The sequence below is a fragment of the Buteo buteo genome, chromosome 17, assembly GCF_964188355.1.
Source record: "Buteo buteo chromosome 17, bButBut1.hap1.1, whole genome shotgun sequence".
NCBI classification, from domain to species: Eukaryota; Metazoa; Chordata; class Aves; order Accipitriformes; family Accipitridae; genus Buteo; species Buteo buteo.
The window spans coordinates 26,741,618-26,764,171 of NC_134187.1; the positions used below are offsets into that span (position 1 = coordinate 26,741,618).

Below are 22,554 nucleotides of genomic sequence, written 5' to 3' on the forward strand. Positions count from 1 at the left end.
GTTTTAGAAAATTGAGAAATCTGTTTTAGAAAATATGTCCTACTTTCCTAAAGATACCACTGCAAAAACATTTTCCACTTAGGAGGTTTTTGAAAGAATTGCTTCCTCTTTAGAAGGTACATTAGTATGAATGAGCCAAGAAAACCCCAGAAATGCTCTTGATGGAGCTGGCATTCATTCCCAGAGGCAAGATGTCAAATCAAACTGGCATGTGGCTACAAACACTGCATCATTGAACAATATATAGAGAGCGTGGTTCCCAGAACAACAGCTGTTTCCATTACAGCTGAGTGCTTTTTCAGACTGAGAGATGTACATTAGCCAGGGAGAAATGAGAATTGGTGAATCTCAGCCAGTCTTTGGAACAACCCTGAACAAACCATGTGGAGTTTTAGGAAAGGCTTGGAAACAGGACTAGGACCTCATGCCATAGTTGCTGCCAGTAAAGGTCAGCATCTAGGGAGATGACAATCCATTCCACCTTTCCTGCTAAGTCCTCCTCCTGATTCATGCACTAACCCCAAGACTGGGTTTGATCAGTAAACAGTAAATCAACCTTATTATCTGCTCTTTAGACTGCAGCCATTAAAAAAAATTGGCAAAATCACTTGCCGCATCACAGTCTATTAGTATACCTAGTTATTTAACTGGTACACAAAATCTATACATTGAATACAAAATTTAGTAATTTATAGAACTGTAGACTAACTGAGGCTGGAAGTTGTTTCATCCAACTCTCCGCACCCTAAATTGGGAGGGCCATCTTAGATCAAGTTGCTTACCATCTTAGATCAAGTTGCTTAAATCATTGAATACTTTAGATTAGAAGGGATCTCTGAAGGTCATCTCATTTAATTCCCCAGCTCAAAGTAGAGCCGCCCTCATAGCTAAGGTTCATGGGGCTATTCATGTTGAGTTTTGGATATCCCTGAGGACAGATATCCCACAACCTCTCACTTCAGCAGTGCCTAAACACTCTTGTTGTAAAATACTTTTTCCCGTATGTGTAGTTGCAATTTCCCTTGCTGAAACTGTGACTGTCATCTTCTGACCATTGGCTGTGCATGTATCAGGAGAGTCTGCTCTATCTTCTCTATACCTACCTTTTGTAAAGCAGAAGACAACAAATAGATCTCCCCTGAGCCACCTCTCCCGAGGGCTGAACAAAGCCAGCTCCCTCAGCCTCTCCCTGGACATCGTGTGCTCCAGACCCCAAACACACACCTCAATGGACTCTTGCTGGTCTTGTTCCAGCCTGTTCATGTCTTTCCTGTATGGGGAAGCCCAAAACTGGGCCCAGTGCTCCAGACGCAGAATGGCAGGTCTTGAATAAAGGGGATTAGTCACTTTTCTCGCCCTGCTGGCTACACTCTTGTATACTTTGATTTAATGTATTTTAATTTAGAGTATTTGGATGAATGCCCATAGGCATGAATTACTGAGTAAGCAGCTCTTCTTTCTAAACTGTAAGTTAAAATGCATAATGTTGAGTAACTCTGTTTGTATCTGACTGTGATGGAACAAAACCTAGGAAATTAAATTCATGGATATGTTACAGTCAAGGATAAAAAAGGATTCTTTTCAATTTTAGTTTCTAAGTTTTCTTCCATTTAGAAACATTTCTGAGAATCAATAAATTCCTATCAGTGTATGAAACTAGGAGCTGAATTTATATTTTTTTTTTAGAAAATAACAAATGTTTGAAAAATATTTAATCACAGAAAGGTGAATCTGCAGGGACTGGTCATCATCCTGCTCAGACAAATGGGAGAGATAATGTGTAGTACTGAATGCAGGAATACAAAAATATAAATTCAAGGCAGTTTTCTTCTGTCTTTAAGACTGATGTAAATATTGGACTTTCACACTGCAGCTGATGTAATTTTATTTTAGTAAAATGGTCACGAGGAAAGAAGTAAATCTGAATCTGATATGAAATCAGAGAGCCTGTTATATATTTTTTTTTAAATTTATGATCATGACAGACTGTATCAGAAATATATTTGGCAAAGAAAAGGCAAAGATAATTAATAATCACTGGACTTTCATGTGATAAGTCAAAGAAAAAGCATCATGAGGCCTTTTTAAAAAACAACAATTACATTCAATGGTCATTATGATCAACATTGTTTTTATGATTCCTTGTATTTAATAAGCAGTAGCTACAATTTGTGTTTGCAACTGTAATCCAGACTTCACCTCTCTCCTAGTCACCAATTTGTCTTGCTTTTTTTTTTTCCTTTGGCTGGAAGTGCAGGTATTCCACATACATTAGGGTTCACTGTGAACCAAAGAGAGCTGATGCCACCATGGCTGTTCAAATTTTGTTACAAAGACAACAAAAAAATCTTAATTTCCCCATTCACAGTGTGGGATTTCTTATATTTTTGCTGCTTGCCTTTCAAAGTGAACAGAGCACTGCAAATACAGCTCAAACACGTGGCATTGGTGGGATATACACCAATAAGCACCCTGTCAATAGCATTCTGTATATTCTAGGATTAACTTTATACTGCGGAAAAAACTGTGAAAGTTCACATCTTTGGTTTTCTGTTTATTTGTGCCCTCTTATAGGCACCCAAGCATCATGACCTGTGAATAGTAACTAGACAAGCATTCATTGTGTAAATGCAAAACAAGACAGAGCTCTTGAAGCAATCAGTAGACATACCATATGTACCTACCTACCTAAGGTGTGCAGTGCAGCTTTTGCTCATTGAACTACATCCAGACGATGGCCTTGGAACTTCTTTTGCCCCACATATACACAAAGTGAGGCTTAACAACTCAGAGCACTGTGCAGTTCAGCTACAACTACACATTTGTGAAAGTCCTATCATCTGGCATGTGGGGACAATCTCTTGTGTGGTTTCATGGATATTGCCACAACATTTAGCATGTCCTCAAAGAAGTCAAAAAACCATCAAGTAAGTTTACAGGTCATCCCCCACACCGTGCAGTAAACTGGATCATGTTGTCAACAATTTAATCTGAGCTGAGAAAAGCTGGGAAGATTTTCAGTCCCAACTCACCAGCTATTTTTGTAAAGGTGTTGGATGAGATCTTTAACAAAAATGTTCCTAGGGATCTTCCGCTGAATGGAAGAAATGTGTTCACTTTAATTTCAGTATTCCTACACAGTTCAGTTCAGTTCAGCTGGCAAGCTCTTCAAGCGGAGAGGTTCTGTCAATGAAAACAGTTTTTTGCAATGACAAGCTAAAACTACACTTGTGTTAAGTTTTTGTAGTCTTAACAGCAATTTGGCTTGTGGCTAAAAGGATGTTTGTCTTTATTTTCATCATCATCAGAGTCTGTTGTTTAAACATGGAGATGTTTATTCTGATACTGGTAACAGACCAGGACAACTGGACTGGGACAACTAAGACAAGCTTTTCTTTTCTGGTTGCTCATTTAATACTACAAAACGTGAACATATGCATCAAAAGTCTCACTAGTACCATCTCTTGTAACAGGTGGGGAGCATTACCTGACAAAAATGGACAGAAACAGAAGTTCTGGGTAAGTGAATCCTTAGTGCTGTGTTTTGAGGCAGAAGAAAAAATCTCTACAACACAGATTATCTAAAACCAACTTCTTTCCTTTCATTCAGTCTTTCTCTGTCTATTTTTTTCTTTCACCTTAAAGTCTCCTGCACAATTCTATTCCCTTTCTGGCAACTTTTACCATGCTGTCTCTTGAACTATAGCATCATCTACCTCTATTTCAAAGCCTGTTTCATCCTATCTCCCACCTATCTCCGTGTTTTTTCCTACACTGTTTTTTCTGTCTCAAACCTTACTCAAATTCTTAAACGTTATTCAGATTTCCCATGAAGGCTCACTTCTTTTTGAGGTCTGCAAATAAGACTCAATAAAAGTAATCAATACTATTTGTTAGAACATTTGGAAAACACAAGCTATCTATTTAAAAAGTGTTGGCAAATGCTATACGGCTATCAGAAAAAGAAAATTAAATATTGGCTTTCAGCCATTTAGAGTAAGTCAGATGTTACCACTTTGATTATGATTAACAGCTCATCTTATTATTCCTGTGTTCAGTAGAAGGTAATTTGGGGTTTACATAGCTGATGGCAGGGCTTATGGTAGATAGTTTCACTGACATTTAGGGCAAAACTTCTAGTGACTTCATTAGAAACTAAATTGCTCAATATGTCAATAGCTATCTGAATGAAACCTAATTTATTAAAAGTCAGCTTTTTTGTATCTTGGGTATCTCTTTAGCAGGTTAGATGTAATCGGAATTTTGACCATTGTTGTTTCCATGACCACTTTCTCCAACCAATAGTTGAATTATCTAATGATTTCTGCTTCAATTTATCAAACTGCCTTGTAGAAATAGTATTCCATTTTTATTAACCCTGGTTTTGGAACTAAAATTTTGATCAAAGCAAAAAGGAACAAATGATTAGAAATCAGGAAAAGGTGCATTCTGATTCTCAGTGCACTAAATTTGAGAAACTGTTTCTTACAAAGGAAACTAACATAAAAGATTCATTTTGTAATCTACACCTTGCATTTTTAAATACTACTTTAAAATTGATATTCTTTTCCTCTTTTTTTTTTTTGTTAGATTGCTGCAAATTCCTGGGGAAAATCTTGGGGAGAAAATGGTTATTTTAGGATTCTACGTGGACAAAATGAGTGTGATATTGAGAAGCTGATTTTAACTACTTTGGGATAGCCATAGTCTTCTACTCTAATTGTATTGTACCATACCTGCTTTATGTACCTGTTCTTTCCATTGTTGCATATTGAGTCTTTCTAGAAAAATAAAAATGTCCTCTCTGTAAGTTACCTTTCTTTCTATTATGGCTCATTAGGCCTTCCTGATTTGAACACACTGCAGCCATCATAACACTCTCAGTTCTCAACCGGTACAAACACTCCTTTATACTAATAGCAATTTGTGACCAGGACTACTGAAAACCTTGGTGTCTCACAGAGCAGCAAGTTCCGTCCTCTTTTATTTACATCTCACCACTAATTTGTTATATTGCTAATGGTTGACTCAACAGTGCCTGAAATAAATGGAATCACATTTCTAGTATTAATCTCTTTACAATACATACTCTGGTCAAAGATCACTTTAGAAATATTTTGTGCTTTTCCACACAGAATTGGCTCATATAGCTCATGATCATACTGGACAAAAAATTCCAAAGAAATGCAAGTGGAGTTCTGATCCTGTTGCAGAATAATTATTTCCTCTCCTAGCTTAGATAAGTTGTATCCATGTATCATTATCTCTTCCAGGAAATTAATTTTTTACTAGTAGATCCCACAAAGTTGATGCATTTAGAGTAATACAAAAATTGCTTGCAGTGAAACAGCATATTCCTGTTCCCACAACCACAATTAAAAATGTGCAATTTTAATAATTTGTTTAAATAAAGGAAAATAAAGAAGAAAATGTAATTTCTCTTCAAATAAGTCTAGACTAGGCTAATTCCTGAACTGCTTGCCTTCCACTCACTGTTTAACCTGGGAACAGGCATGTGCCACCATTCCCAAAGGCCTGTTTCCAATGGATAAAGATGGAAAAGACATTCTGTTGTTTATCTGCACTGACATATCTGTAGTCCAGGCATAGTTCATGGTGTTGGCCAGCATGATCATTAGTGCAGGCAAGACACCCAGAGCCCCTTTCACTCCTAACGCCCCCATCGCTGCTTCTGTCTGAAGAAGCAGCCTACTGACATGCATCTCCATCCTATGAGCATTGCCACAAATCTTGACAATCTTGAGGACTGTTTTGCTCTGTGAAACAACCATGGCATGTTAAATAGGTGGGGGAGAAAAGCTGCCATGAAATTCCAGTGAATAAAGAATTTTCAGTGACACCTTCAGTGTCTTTAATAGGCTATGCTTCATTCTTTCTATAAAATTAAGAACTTGACGTCTAATGTCATCAGCAAAGAAGTAATAGCTTTTCCTTCAAGAATTTTCACGGTGGTGGTATACAACAGCTGTCCTTGCCACTGAAATTATGTCTCTTAAACTAAACTTGAGTCACAATTCATGTTTCATCACTACTGAAAGAGCTATTATTAACATGTTAGTATCATACTGCTGCACAACAAGCTCTTCTGTGGCCTCTAGTGTCATTCAATAAACTGAATTTAGACACAAAACCTTTATCACTTGAAATTTATAGCAAATTGTAACACAAGCAATTTTAGAAGACCTAAGTGCTCTGAGAAAAGTAGTAACTTTTCTACGCTTAGCGAGCTAAACCAGGACTTGCAAGGAAAGTGTACTGAGCCATCTACACAGCTACTTCCCAACCTCTTGGTATGTATTGATTCCATAAACGTCAGGATTTCAAAAGAGTAGAGATTAACTCTGAAGGGAATGATACCGTAAAAACATATCCAGTCAACTCTGGAGATTTTTGTTTCATTCAACTTTAAGTTGGTTTGCACTGCTGTCGCTCTTACTTTTGTTACTGGTTGTTGTTACTCCTGATTTGCTTGTGAGATCTTTCTAGGATCTGGGCTGTCAGATTAAATTTCTTCAGTGACGAGAAAGCTCAAAACTACTCTCCTAGATCTTTACCTGAACAAATTGTCATCTTGGCTTGAATGAAACACCGTATGCAAGTGAAACAAATCCAACCATGTCGAAGCAATTGAATGGTTTGCAAAGTGATGCTGCTCTACTCACCTTCTGGGGTCAACCTTTGGTGCTCTGAGTGATGTGTGTGCTCAGCACCCTCTCCATACCCTCTCAGTATCACAAAGCTGCTGTCTGTGGAAATGCCACAGTACCTGGCACTTAACAGGTAGGTAAATGCATCTGCACCCTGAAGCCAATTTGCTCTTTGAAAAGACCCTTGATGCTGAGGCAGCTCTTCTGCTGCTGTTCAGAGCATAAGGGTCTCCTGCAAAAGACAGTGGGACCTGGGAGCCACCACTGGCTCTGCCTCATGCAGACTACCTGGAGGCAGATTTTAAATGTCAGAAGGGCTTTAAGCTCTTCTGGTCCACTATTTGGTGGGAGTATGAGGAAACTTGCTCTTCATTAAGATGCCACCTCTCTCATTTCTCTCTTTTTTTTTGGCCTCTCCATCATTAATGCTGAGCCATGCCTGCTGGCTTGGACTAAGTGTCACCTAACCTGGAGCTTTTTCCTGTATGAATAGAAAGGAACAATATGTGGCTCAGGTTAATTCAATAGAGAGCTCATCAGCTTTAAATCACTAGTATTACTAATGCTCTGTGAGAACTGCAGAAAGGGGCAGTACCAGGAAGAGAAGGCAATGCAGCAAATAGCCTTTGTGTTTGTGACATGGTGTAAATTTCCTTTGGCATAAAAGCAGGAGGGTAACATTTTTATGGCAAGCAAAAAAAAAAAAACCCAAACAAAAAAACCCACTCAGATTACACATTACAATATTTCTTGTCAACAACATGCTATATGAAGTTTTGATTAGTTGTCAGTCTAACTGTGAAACTTTAAAACTGGGTATAGAAATAGCTAGAAGAATATATGTCTTGGGACCTGGTACCTGATTGCATTCATAACTAATGGAAAACTCCCTGTCTAAATTCCTATGTATTTAGAAACAGTTTCAGATAGAACTCTGAACAGAAATACCTATGAACTTTGGGAGAGTTTGAATCTTCCGAATATTAACTGAAGAGAACAGGCTCCTTTTGCAATTTATATTGATCATCCTTCAGGGCTTTCCCACAATCAGATCCTAAATGTTACTGACAGTATCTAATACATGAACATTGTTAATGCCCTTTGAGATGGCTTTAAGTGGAAATTCATTTTAAAATCAAAACACCTAACAAGCCAATAAAGGAACCCAGCTATTTTCACACTATTGTTACCCTTTTTTTCCATCCTATTGTTATAGAAACATGGCCCACCTGCTAGATGAGAGCAAATCACACCTTGAAGATTGGCTTCCCATTCCATGGAAAGCCCTATCAAGCCTGGTAATACTCTCTGGGTAAATAATGTTGTTTGCATAGGGATGCCTGGCAAGTATTGAATTCCTGAAGGCAATTGCTCTGCTGAGAGTCTGAGTCACAGGCAGACTCGTGAGTCACAGGGAGCACCTGGCTCCAGTCAGAGATTTTGGTGGGGCTGAGAAGCACAGAAAGCTCCTTTCCTACCTCGCTAGCAATCACTGCACACAACTTGGCAAGACCAGGTTTCTCCAGCTCTGGAGTTTGCTTATCATCATTAAGAAGTCTGAAAAATTGATGACACTTGCCAAAATAGGGATTTTCATTTCATGTTGTTATTTCAGAATCATGCATAATGAAAATGCTTTTGCACAGCCATACAATAGCATTACAAACCACGTGGTTTGGGGGAATGCAACCTAAAGCAAGCAGAAAAGGAAATTCAAGGGACATAAGGAACTTGCATCTGGAGCAGGGACAAGACAAGCCCTGAGAGGCATGACAAGGGGACTATTTTCCTGTAGTTTCAGGGATCAAGGAAAGTTGCTAGACTGAGAGCAAGCCTGAAGAAAAGGAGCTACACTTCTAGGAAACAGAGATAGAGGGAGATTTGCCTGTCAATCTTTTCAGCTTAATGTTTTACTAGAGAAGTGACAGGAGCGTGTACCTGGGCACTTAATGCTGCACCTACTATTTGGTAACTATTTCCTATACGAACAACTGGCTTACACCTTTGCACCCATTCCTCATTGCAAAGATTAAGCCTTTAGCAGGATGGAGACTGTGTCTTTGCCTGAGTTAACAGCAAACTGTGAGTAACTGTGCTGATTTTGGCTGGGGTAGCGTAAATTTTCTTCGTAGTAGCTAGTATGGGCCTATGTTTTGGATTTGTGCTGAAAACAGTGTTGATAACACAGGGATGTTTTAGTTACCCCTGAACAGTGCTTACCCAGAGCCAAGGGCTTTTCTGCTTCTCACCCCACCCCACCAGCGAGGAGCCTGGGGGGGCACAAGGAGTTGGAGGGGACACAGCTGGGACAGCTGACCCCGACTGACCAAAGGGATATTCCAGACCATAGGACGGCATGCTCAGTGTATAAAGCTGGGAGAAGGAAGAAGGGGGGGACGTTCAGAGTGATGGCGTTTTGTCTTCCAAGCAACCGTGATGTGTGATGGAGCCCTGCTGTCCTGGAGATGGTGAACACCTGCCTGCCCATGGGAAGTGGTGAATGAATTCCTTCTTTTGCTTTGCTTCTGTGCGCGGCTTTTGCATGCCCATATCCTGTTACTGTGTTTATTTCCAGACAGATTCAATGTGGGGACTCCCAGCTACTAAAATTTTCTTGATCTTTAACTCCTGGTCCCAAGGGTGGTTCAGCAATCCCTCAGAGCCAAGGAGGTTGGCAGAAGTCAGTGAGGGAGGGCTGTATAGCAGGAAGCTCTGCTTCATATTGCAGCAACTGGTTGTCAGGGCATATTAAAGACCTGAATGCAATGAAAGGAATCAATTTTCATCTTTCTTTATAACAGTGTATCTGTCAAGACACAGACTGTATTACTTACATCAGTGAATGTTATTACTTCATCTATAACACTTTACTTCTGTGTCTGGAAATCTTGATCGTGTAGCAGCATGACACAAAGCTGTTCCTGGAGAAGGCAGCTGAAGGAGAAGCCTGAGGCAGGAGGTCAAACTCTGCTCACCAATGAAATCCTCAGTGCTTTGAAGTTTTTGGGGGCACTTGAAGCCATGGGCTGCCTCAGGCTGTGTATGAAACAATTTAGGGTTATCTGAGGTTTCACTTAGCTGTGCCAACAGTGACAGCCACATAAACATACAGATGGGAACTCATGAATTTAAACTACTGCATTAATCTAAGCATAACTGCATTTCCTTTGCAAAACTCTGAAGACTATCCTCTTTTCTTTTTCTCTGCAGCAAAACCAGCATAAAAGCACCGATTTAGTGCATTACATCTATCAAATCATGATACACAGCACAATGCTTTATCAAATTTCTAGAAAACTTTTATATAAAAGACAAATATTTAGCCCCAATGTGCTGTACCATCGTAGCGAGAAGGACTCAGCTGATGGTCCAGTTTCATTGCCAATATTGCTATTGAATGTAACGGCAATACTGTTCTCACTGGGATGGCATAAATTACCCAACAGGGCTTTCTGTTCATCAAGAAACCTGCAAGCAGGGAAACTGGACAATCAAGGTTCTAGAACCTGCATATATCTTCTTTTTTACTCTACACAAACAGTTTTTATAAAGTAGTCTGTACTCCTAGCTGGCACGATCACAGCCTGTGGAAAAATATATTAGAAGTGTGTGACTTCAGTAGAAGCCAAATTGCTGAAGTTTGTGAAAGTCTTGACATTAGGAGAAAGGAAAAAAGGGTAGAAGGAGAGGGAAGGAGAGAAGTGGTTTAATAATTCTTTCTGTTTTCCACCAAGTCTGCAAGAGAAACTAATTGCACTTTTGTCTTGGAAACAAAACTCAGCAAATTTTGCTGGGTTTCAGCTCACTCTAAAACAAAAATGAAGGCCATACTTAAAGACTTTTCAGCAAGTCTGGGCCAAGCTTTAAGAAAGCCCAAAGCAAGAGTATGTTTCTACTGGAAGCTGTATTACACATCATCTTGTAATGGTTCTACTCCACCCAGCCTGGCTTGGAACTCACCCCGTTTCACTCTGATTTCCTTGTTGGAAAACTGTCCAAAACCAAAATGAACTGTGACAGGAGATTAACACAGCTGCACTGAAGGAGGGCATCAGGATTTTAAAAAAAAAAGTGTGTTTGATGTCCAGTGAATAGATCCTGCCAAGTTTCATACAACACTGCTATGGACAAAAATACTAGAGCACCATAGGGGAGGCTGCTCTAGTAGCATTTTCAAGGTAAATAATCTCATAATGATTCATCCAATAAAGAGGTCAGATAGAGGGGAAAAAGTTACAACTAATCACTCATTTTTTCCAAACCCCGAAGAATTAATTATTCCGTTAAACAGAAAAACTTCCTGCTTTTGAGTGAAGTTTGGATGAACAGACTGCATTTCACTAATTGGCTAGTTTTAATGTGGATTTTCATTCGCTGTTCTGATGCTTCTCTGCCTTCTCATGGTGTGTTGCCTCTTAATGTGTTTGCATTCCTGCATTACCTTTGTCATTACTGACATGCTCATGTTTGCGACAGTGAAGCTGATATTTAAATAAGGTTGCAGGCAAGCCATCTGTGTATGCTTGAAATATTGTGCTCCCATAAGTTTCCATGGTGTTTCAGAAAAGCTGCTGGAATTTACTTCAGGAGAGCAGAAGAACAAGAAATTTAATAGAATTTCTGGGTACTGAATTTTCTCAATGGACAGACCACCCAAATGGCAATAGCAGAGAGGGAAAGAATATAAATGGGCATAACAGCAGTTTTCATATCACCTATCAGTCTGATTCTATTCCACTCTTCTTTTGGCATGAGCCTCTGCTACCTTCCCTTCTATGCATGGCAATGCATGCTCAGTCCTTGCTGGGGTACTCTGCTCACTCAATAATATATAGCCCCAACAGCAGAGGCTTTTAACCAGCAGGGACTTACCTTAAAAAAGAGGTAAACTATTAGTCATTGGAAGAGAAAATCTTGAGAAATTGGGCACACTTAGGTAAAGATGTTAAGAAAAGCCTTTGGTTTAAGCCTGGAAGTCCACACTGATGTTGGGAAAACAAGATGCTTGAATAGTTCAGATTGATGCCCCAGGACAGAACCTGTGGCCTGTAAGTAGCCTTAAAATTTCCACTGCATGAGATACCCTGAGTTTTCACACCCACAAGCACAGCTCTAGGAAGAGCTAAAGGCTGTTTGGGATGTGTGTGCCACAGAGAACAAACAGGGATCACACTAATTGGCATGACAATAGCTACAGTACACATGTGCATCTGGGGATGCATGGATCTGTGTGTCTGGACAAACACAGTGAGAATTTTTTCTTCATAGCACTGTCTTGGGTCTAGAGCTGTTCTGAAGGAGAGCTAAATCCCAGTGACAGGTAATTCCGGTAGTCAGAGTGTTCAGAACTGGATAAATCTCAGGGAAGAGAATAAAATTTTCATTCTAAAGGCAGGTTGCTCAGTTAGTCTAAAGACCATGAAGATATCTGTAGAGAACAGGTGAATTTGCTTTGCTGAGAACACTGACTAGACAAGATAGCACTGTATAATCACTTCTTCCTGTAATGTTCTTTTTTTTTAAAAAAGGACTCATTATACATGAATTAATCTGCAACCAGAGGCCAAGAACTTTACCTTTTCTTCCCACAGGGACAGCTCTGTGAAAGCATCACACCATTCGGTATCAGTGGTGATGCTCTCTTTCACACAGGAGAACAGGAAGGAAAGGGGAAAGAAATCATTCGTATACTCTCTGTTCATGTGTGTTCTTTAATACAAAGTTCTGAACTCTTGTGGTGTCATAATGAGAAAAATTTGCACAGGTTTATTTTATTCATCAGCTTCCTTCCCCCTCTGCAAATGCCTGCAGAAACCCCGAGGAGCAGTGCTGGTGTACTGAGTGTGCACACAGATGATCGTCTGCCTAGGTTTTAATGAGACTGATGGCCCGACTGCAGACTTAGCTGAACTGGGGAAACCCACTGCTTTTTCTTGTTATTTATTTTGAAAGTCTCCCTCTTTCTTCGAGCCCCTGAAATACTTTTGCTCAGCGCTTCTCAGTGCTCACTTTGTTCTGAAGGGATTCAGTTGTTTTGCCCGTAGAAGCATTCAGGATACCGTCAACACGTGGCCTTAGAGCAGTGCCAATCTGGGTGATAGTAGTTGTCTTTATTCAGAGGGGTCAAACGCCTTATCAGAACCAGGTGTAACAATCTCTGTAGGCCTGTGTGTATCTGCACATGTGAAACCTATCTCCAGGGGAATGCTGTAAAGATGTGTTTACATGATCAAGGAAGTTAATGCCTTTTTGGGGAAAAAAAAAATTTCTTCACTTTTATATTTTATTTCCAATAGAGCAGAATATAGCAAATTTCCATATGTATGTAGTATTTTTCAATTATGATGCAACTCCTAAGAAAACACAGTACCACTATAACAGTATGGCACAAGTAGTGTCAAATTGTAATTGCTGAAAAATAAAACTGTTCCTGACTCTTCACTGAACAAATGTCCTTTAGTGTCTGCTTAACCTTTCAGTTTTGTTGATCAGTGGTTATTTGTATATAAGAAATCTATAATCTTTGCATAAGGTCATTATCGAATGTGTTTCTTACTGGTAGCAGGTAAAAAATATTGTAAAGAGTACTACTTTTGCCCATGGAAAAAGCCTGAAGACCTGGATATGTTCTTGTGGTGGGTTGACCCTGGCTGGACACCAGGTGCCCACCAAAGCCGTTCTATCACTCCCCTTCTCAGCTGGACAGGGGAGAGAAAATATAACAAAGACCTTGTGGGTGGAGATAAGGACAGGAGAGATCACTCACCAATTACCATCATGGGCAAAACAGACTCAACTTGGGGAAAATTAACTCAATTTATTACCAATCAACCAGAGTAGGGTAATGAGAAATAAAACCAAATCTCTGAACACCTTCCCTCCACCCCTCCCTTCTTCCCAGGCACAACTTCACTCCCGGATTCTCTATCTCTACCCCTGCAGTGGCCACACAAACCCAATACAATTGCCTGTTATATTACTTTTAAAGAAATCCTCCCTTCCCAAATAAATTCTGTCCCACTGCAGTCCATGTGGGTTTTTCCCCTTCTTTAAGTGAAGCAGGCTTCTCTGGGTATCAGTCTGACTCCCTCGGGCTGACGTGCCCACCTGTAATCCACTCCCCCCCGCCCCAGGATTAGGTAACTGGACAGAATTGCCAGAGATGCAGTAAAACTTTGGACCATTCAAAGAGTGAGGTAAGCAAGGAATCAGCAATTTCTTTCTGTCAATTTGATTTTGTCCTGGTTTTGGCTGGAATAAAGTTAATTTTCTTCTTAGTAGCTGCTATAGTGCTGTGTTTTGGATTTAGGACGAGGATAATGTTGATAACACACTGATGTTTTAGTTGGTGCTAAGCAGTGTTTGTACTAAGTCAAGGATTTTTCAGCTTTTCCTATTGCCTGCCAGCGGAGGCTGGGAGTGCACAAGAAACTGGGAGGGGACACAGCCGGGACAGCTGACCCCAACTGGCCAAAGGGATATTCCAGACCATAGGACATCATGCCCAGTATATAAACTGGGGGGAGTTGGCCTGGGGGCACTGCAGCTCGGGGATTGGCTAGGCATCGGTCAGTGGGTGGTGAGCAATTGTATTGAGCATCACATTTTTTGTATATTCTATTAGTAGTAGTAGTAGTATTTTCACTTCTTCTGTCCTATTAAACTATCTTTATCTCAATGCACGAGTTTTACTTTTTTTTTCCCAATTCTGTCCCCCATCCCACTTTGCTGGGGGCAGGCAGCAAGCAAGTGGCTGCATGGTGCTTAGTTGCTGGCTGGCGTTAAACCATGACAGCTTTCCAAGGCTGGTGTTCACCCAGAGGAAGATGAAGCGCTGCTTTTGCTCAGGGCCTGAGCCAGGATGACCTGGCCCTAGCTGGAGTGCCCCTTTGAGGTGTAAGTGCTGGCCTCCCATTTCATATGTTTTGCACTGATCTAAGCTCCAGGTCTGTTGTGTTAAAACACTCCTTTTGGAGTTTGAGTGTTGGTGCATTTGGCAGTGTAGACAGAGCTAACAGACCCAGAGGCATCTGAAACCGTATATCACATTGGCCAGTAAGTCGTTCTTTATTCAAATATACTTTCGAACCTCCTGCTTTCAAGATACAGAGAAATGCTCTGTGAGTTATTGTCTTTTTTCACAATGCTGTTTCTATTGCTGCTGTATTCAGAAACAAATGGGCTCTCTGTAGTATAACATAGTCATCATTGATACATTCAATACCAGACATGCAGGTAAGGTTTTTTGAAAGTGCTTAAGAAAGCTGTGAGTCAAATTGTATTGATGCACAGGGAAGTTGGGTGAATTATTTCTGGGTCCTTATGAAAAGCCCACTTATGGGTATTAGAAAACTAATTTACGTTCATAAAACTCCACTCTTTGCAGACACAATGTGACTTGCAAGAGCATCTTAATGGAGTCTAGCTAGAACCGAAAATCAATATTTCATTTCTCTTAAAGAGAGCCTTTGCTTTCTAAAAGGCACAAAAAAATAGTGCCTAGAATAAGGAAGTAAGAGATTCTGCCTGATAAGTTCATGCAATCCTTTATCCACTAGAATTACCGCATGATACCACTCATTTTCTTTACTTTGCACTTTACGCTCTGCTTTCTTTGAATATAAACAAATTGATACATGATTTCCAGCTCATAATTAAGCACCTGATTTATATTTAGAGGTACACGACTTTGTGTATGAATTTATGTACGGGTTCTTGTATTGGTGGTGGAAAGTACATAGGGTTGCTTCAAGGTCAGCTAGGTGAGTTCACCTCCCAGATCTCCTGTGATCCACCAGAACAAGGGTCTTCTGCAGAAGATGGCAGGCAACCATGTGTTTTGTATTCACACACAGAGGCATATGTAGGACTGGTTAAAATAAGGGACAGTAAAGGAAAAGTGACCAATGCTTTGAATAGTATTGTGCACTGAAATACATGGAGGCATTTATACCAGCCCTTGTGGATTATGTATCGTCCCTGTTTGCCACCTGCACACAGAGCACACGCTTTCTCTTTATTCCTACTTTGACTTTGCTAGGCATAGTAAATCAATGTCTTAGATTTTTCCACCTCTTTACTAGTGCTCTTTACTTGCCAGATACATACTTGAAATTATGATTGTGCCTGCTTTTACAAATTCTTGTCCTCAGAAGGACTCAGATTGATTTCAACACACATGCAGTGTACATTTGTCTAAGCTGTGTGAGGCTGGGAGAGAAAGTGAACATGTGTGCAGAATCCATAGAAATTCATAAGGTCCCGACTGAGATCTAAGAGGTTGGAATCATTCAATATATGAGCCTGAAGCAAAAACAAATAGCTTAACATTACAACCATTCAGAAAAAATCCTTTCATGCAGGATTTCCTTTGCCAGGTGAAATGAAAGTTCCCACAAAATTAGTTGTATGGAATAAGTTAAAAAAAAAGAGTAATGTTTTCTGAGCTTAGTATAGTCCTTTGTTCCCTTTGTAGTTTCTTATGTTAAAACCCACACATACAATTGCCACAACGGTAACAGGACACAGGGATTTAAACTCCTTTTTGTTTTTTTTTCAACAGATAAAGCTCCTTATTACAGAGAAGTATAGAGAGTCCTTCAAAAGGGCTAATAGAGGCTTACTGAATATCAGCAAACATTGTCATGCAGTGATGTCTTTCCCAAAATTACTTATAGCTACATTTCCATTCTCTTTAGACTCCACAGAGGCACAGGCACTAGATTTCAAGCTGGGATTTCTATTTTTAGAAAGGCAGTAAGTTTCATTAGCAGTTTCTCCAGGCTGGCTGTAATTCTGTCTGAGCTGAGTGGAACTGAAAGAATGAAGTAATCTCATTCACTAGTTTCTTTAGATGTGCATCATTTCAAATGGCACAGGTTTTCTGGGCTTTATTTAGCTTGACTGTAGCTTGCACTCAATCTACTTGTAATGGGAAGACAATAATCAATGTCATGTTTCAAAGTAAAAGCAGCATTCACCCTTTGCATTCTTTAGCAGAAGTGCCTTGCTAAATCTTACAGTTAAATAATTGTAAATCAGCCCTCAAAGAATCGAGAGATTGATGTAAATCATAAATAAATTTAAAAATGGTGGGGTTTTGTCAGTTTCAAGGACTTTTGGTTTACATATGGACCACATCTTCAACCCCCTTCTCTGTAGCTATGAGCTTTGCAATCCCTTTAATATGGTAAAATTAATCTGAAACTCTCCTGTGTTCACTTGATATCAGGAACATAAAATACTTGCTAAGTCTCTGGGATGTGAAATTTAAAATTAAAAAAAAAAAAAAAATCACTCTAATAAAGATGTGTGCCTTTATTATATGCATATTTTTTCCTCAGATTCAGGAAACATAGTATTCTGAATGTTAGTGAATTTGGCATGTTTGTTAGGAAATATTGTAGTATGCTGTGGCAATTTTAAGTTGACTCCTGTCAACAGTTATTGACATTTCCACTTGTTCTAGTATTAAAAGATTGAATAAACAGGAATTTATTTTTTAAGTGCTTCCCTTTTTTGAGTGGTGTCACATCACCCTTTCTCCAAGACCAATTAAAGGTGACACCCTGCTATTAGGAGATCTCATATGCTTGTACTTAGTGGAAGACTTCTTACTGGAATAGAAAAGGTCTTTTTTAATCACCATGATCATATCTCACTCACACTTTCCTTTAAAAATGTAATAATCACTTAGAGTTGGGAGTTTCATTCCCATCTCATTGTAATAAAATTATCCTGTGACAGCTGACTTTAGATGGCAAGCTGAGTTACACTTCAATTTAGAGGCTAAATATAAAGTTCAGTTATCAACCTGAAAATCTTAGAGTTCATCTCTGTCAATGCTCTTTGTGTCACCCTGGGGAAGCTTCTGCATTTTTCTGCACTTTGGTTTCCCATGTACAGAAAGAAATAGTTATTCTTCTACCTCCTGATGCACAAATACATCCCAGGTTATAATCCTGGCTTATAACAACAGTCCAGGTTTATCTGACAGCAATAATATAGGTCTGAATGATTCTGCTGCCATCCAACTGAGCATAATTTTTCTCACTATTCTTACTTTGAACAAAGTAGAAAAAAGTATGGTAACTTGCACAAATCCAACAGCTCTGACATCTAGTAAAGAGAGTTGTTTCTTGTTTAATATATATTTTAGTATTAAACATTTGAAACTTGATTTTTGTCTTACATCAAGCTCTTAAAATTCATACTTATGAAAGATTCAACAGAATTAATGAAACAGGGGATTGCCAAAAGCCACTAAGTGACACGTTAAGGGGTATATCCTTTAACTTTCAAAATTCTTAGTTAGGAACATAAACTGAAAGTCCTGAAACATGAGAACATGTTTCATGAGAACAGCTATACTGGGTCAGACAGATTTTGTCTCTGATAATGGCAATATTATGTGCCTGGGAGGAATACCTAGTGATATATATATATATATATTTAGGTATATATATTTTTGAGACTTTATTGACTGATATTTTTGGATGTAGAGTTAACTATCTAAGTATTCAATAATCCCAAGTGGATTTCTTCATTCTGAATAATTAAAGGTACCAAATTACCAAATGCCAGCTATATAACATTCAGAATATCTTGAAGATATTTAAAAGTATCGATGGATTAATCTTCATAAGGTGCAGAAACATGAATGTTATTTTAAAAATGGAGGAAAAAGTGAAGAAAAGTGACTCACATCCTGTCATGCAGAGGTTCGGTAGAACACAGATGTTTCTGTTGTATTGATACAGGAGAGTACCCTGTCAGTAGAACACCTCTGGAATTGATCTGCAATTAGAAGAAAAATAGTCAGCCCTTATCATGGATCCCTAAGCTTTACCATCGTTAGTGTTGTGTTTTCTTAAATAGTTCTTACTTCACTAAGACACTATTCTCCTGTTGCTGATTTTTACCCTGGTTTCCTAAGGAGTGAGCTTGACTCTTTCCTTAATAACTTATTGCCAGCTGCAGCTTAATTCAATGGTAGAAGACTCACAGATGTTTTCATGAAACATGTAGGAACTTAATCCAGAGATGCAGGTGCAGGCAGACCTTATTTATCTCCCTGCTAGGGTTGAAGCACCCCTTATTACACAATGGGTACGCCACACTGGGGGCAAGCTGTTAAAAACGCCTCAAGATCTTTCACTGAGAATTTGCTGGACCTCACGCATACTTTAAGAACAAGAAACTTAAGCCTCCCTCAAAAGGTCCAAAGAAATTAAATGTCCTTAATTCTATTATTCACACCCAGTCCACCTGCACAGATATCTTTGCAGTTTTCTGAAGTGGCTAAGACAGAACTCACTGAGGTGCTACCTGGCATGTTAGCATTTGCATTTAAATAATAAATCATGGTGTCGTAATTCTGTGGACAGAAGCCTGTTGCTGGGTTAAGCCCAACTAGCTGTCTTGTTCTCTCTCATTATACTGTTTCAATCACTTCTCATCCTACCAGTCAGGCATTTGCAGAAAAATCCCAGAGGTTTTAGTAACCTGAACAAAGTTATGTTCAGCAGACTTCTCTCAGATGTCATTTGCTTTTTCAAGCCATGCACAGCTTTAGTCACAGTCTCCCTTTTGAAAGCTCCATTAATCCATTTCCATATCTTATCCATCCATATCTCTTCTTGCTGTTGGTTTTTTTTTCCCCAGCCTTCCTTAGTTCAGAATTCACCACATACCTGCCCATCGTGGTCTGCTAAGAAGGTCCAATTCTGCAGTAAAAAAGTGCACCACTGAATTGAACTGCTGATTGCACTATAAAGTATTTATTAAAGTTCATTCCTGTGTTACAATAATTAATCTAGTGAGACAGTTTCTAGATGAGTAACGACACAGCTCATGCTGTAAGCTGTTTGCCCACCTTCTAAGAGGCAGTGTTGATAAAGACCGTTCAGGTATGAGGTTTTCAAGTTGTGTATGGCAGATGTGTGTTTCTACGTGGTCACTGGTCAACGTGGCTGGTGCACTTACTAGTGTGCATCAACAGTGCTGCTGCTTCTTCATAAACAGTTGCCTCAAGTCTGTGAAAATTATTGGCATTTAGTTCTTTGTAGTTCTTCTGGCATCTGAACAGTAGTTAGAGCTGTACCATGTCAGTGCAAAACCACCAGGTTTTTCTCTTCCAGTCTATACCTGGAAGAAGCTTTCAGGGTGTTTCAGAAATGTTTGTTTTTTCTCACAGACATGACCAAGTGACATTTCTAGTCACTGCATTTCATTCTTTCTTGTTCGGCGAAGTCTGACTTGTGTGGTTGCATCTGTTGCAAATTTCCTAGGGATCCCAAATATTCAAGTGTCCACCCCTCTCTTGCTGTGTGCCAAGGAACTCTCCAGGCTAGTGACAGCGAGCAGAAGACTCTTCTTTTACACAGCACCCTGTTGCAAAGAGCTCCTAAGCTAACCTGAGCATCCTGGCACACCTTGGGTGCCCTGAAGAGTACTACTGGGTAATGTGAGAACCTTTGCCTTTTGGTTATCTTAAAATCAGTGTCCTGCAAGCCAGTTTATGGCAAGTATAAAGGATGTAGTTGCAAAAATTCAATACAGGCAGCTGCTAGGAGTGCGGGAGAGATGGCAGCACTTCTTTCCTCTGCTCCACTGGTGGGTCCCATTCCCATTCCCTTCAGGGCAGGGAGAAAGTGGGCTGCTGCATGCCCTGAAGGTATGTTCTGTGTGCCCAGCCAGGCTGGGCAGCCCTGCTCTGCCCACCTCCAGAAAGAGCAAAGGGCTGTCCTCTTGGAGGTGCCCAGCCAGTAACATGATTGAATGCTGTCCTCGGGATTTGACTAGAGGGCTAAGGGTTGAACACTCCTAATTGTATTAAAAGCACAACAAGAAGAAACTTTTCTTATGCTGGGGAATATGGCTTTGATACAGGCGATATTCCTCCCCTTTCCAGTAATGAGTAAAATAAAAGATAAATGTTTTCATGGGGCATCTTCTTCCCCCCTCCCTGCTGTATAGCAACAATTACGTTATTTCTTTAGAAAGGATGTATTTGACAACCAGTTTTTAAAATACGTATTTCTAAATATAGCTATAACTTACAAAATTAATAAAAGAAAGTATGCTAAGGAGGGATCTTTCCATATATACTGTTCTTTATGCCTCTTCCTAATGCACCTGTACTAATTCCTACCAGAGACAAGATACTGCACTAGGCAATCTGTCAGGTCCATTAAGAACATAAAAAAAAGCATATGGGATAGTTAAGTGATCCTCCATTATGCATTTCCTGTGGCTAAGAGAAACACATGCATTCACCCTAAGCACTGTTTTCTTTTTATACCTATTAAAGCTGCATTATTCTTTTGAATAAAAAGCGAGTGGGAAAACTTCATTGGCTTGGATTATGCCATTTTCTGCAGAATGAAACACAAGTCAAATTATGTCAGTGAATAATAGTCTAAAGGTTTTGAACAAATGTGGAACGTTATTCTTCTTAATTTAAAGAAATGAAGCCCTTTGTTTTGGTAATGAAATTGCCATCAGGACAAACACATTAGATGCACAGAAACAGAATTCACATTAAAAAAAGCAGTAGCTGCCTGCATGCTATTAAGATAAGGAAACAATATGTTTCCAGCTGAGTGACCATACTTCCTTGTGATCCATTAGGCAAGCAGAACTTACAGCTCATTCCAGCGTACATGTAATTCCAGTAAAAAAAACGAAACATGATGTCAAAACTGGGGAGTCACAGATGGCCTTAGCCCAGCACAGGAACAAACTTGAATGGGACTGACAGTAATAGAGAATATTGCTTTAGACCTCAAGGATGTTTAGTTCAAGTAAAAGTCTTTCTGAGAACATCTGGGATGGCAGTATGATTCATTAGTTACACCATACAGGCACTGTGCTGTACTGCATGAGAAATGTTATCCAGCTTTCAGAACCACCAACTGGTCTGAGCTAAAAAGACAGAACTGAGCAGCTGGGAGTATGTGCTGGAGACCCAGGAATGAATGCTGGATTTGAAACTATAAGATACCTGTAAAGTGCACAAATCTCAGTGGAAAAGCAATGCAGGAAATGAGTATTTCCTATAATGACACTAGTTACCCAATGTAGACTACTGTTATTAACAGCGTGCGCTTTTTTTTTTTTTTTTGATAGAATTTTGCTCAGAATCACAGAAAATAAGCTAGGAATCAGAAAGTCCATCTCATTTTTCCTCCCCCATTTTGAGGCAAGACTGGCTGTATCTAAACTATTCCTGACAGATCCCTGGTGAGTTCTTAAAACCTGCAAAGGAAGATGTTGCACATTATCCCTGAGCAATCTACTCTGGTACTTACCTGTCTTTCCCATTAGAGGCTTTTCCACCTGCCTGATGTACAAGTCCATTGCTGAAATTCTAGTCCATACTACTTGTCTCATTCACAGTAGACATGAAAAAGTTTATTCCCTTCCTTTTTTTCAGCAGCTTTTTAAGCTTGTCATCGTTTCCCCACAGTTTTCTTTTCACTTGACAAACCAAATCACATTTTCATGTTTCCACCTTTACTGTCTCTCTGATAATTCCTATGGGCTCATCTTTTTGATGTGCAACTGTTGGAAAATAACAGAAGATTGGTGAGGAGGATTGTAAACACATTCAAGTGACTTGCAGCTGGAATGTCAAAAAACACATATATCATACTAATTGTTGTTTGGCCTTGTGTGTTGGACAAGTAGAACATCAGTGCTTAGATAACATAGGCCTGTGATAGACTGAGGCAGCTATTGAACATGCTTGAGATTCCTGCCCTGCTATGGAAAAGATCAAAGCACAGTGGTAATCCTGAAAGTAATCAGGCGTGAAATCCTGAAATACAGGCACAAACAGCAGGTTCAGTGATCCTGTAGCATGGACCAAGCTCCGCGGTGTCTG

General features: G+C 39.6%; 1 protein-coding gene across 1 annotated transcript in view; it reads left to right on the plus strand.

The window, feature by feature from the left end:
* Positions 1–4,945, plus strand: part of TINAG (tubulointerstitial nephritis antigen) — a 45,430-nt gene extending 40,485 nt beyond the window's left edge. The window contains exons 10-11 of the mRNA XM_075049881.1: positions 3,474–3,519; positions 4,591–4,945. Of these exons, the coding sequence (XP_074905982.1) occupies positions 3,474–3,519; positions 4,591–4,701 (157 nt within the window). The 3' untranslated portion in view covers positions 4,702–4,945. The remainder of the gene's footprint in view (positions 1–3,473; positions 3,520–4,590) is intronic.
* Positions 4,946–22,554: the final 17,609 nt, after the last annotated feature.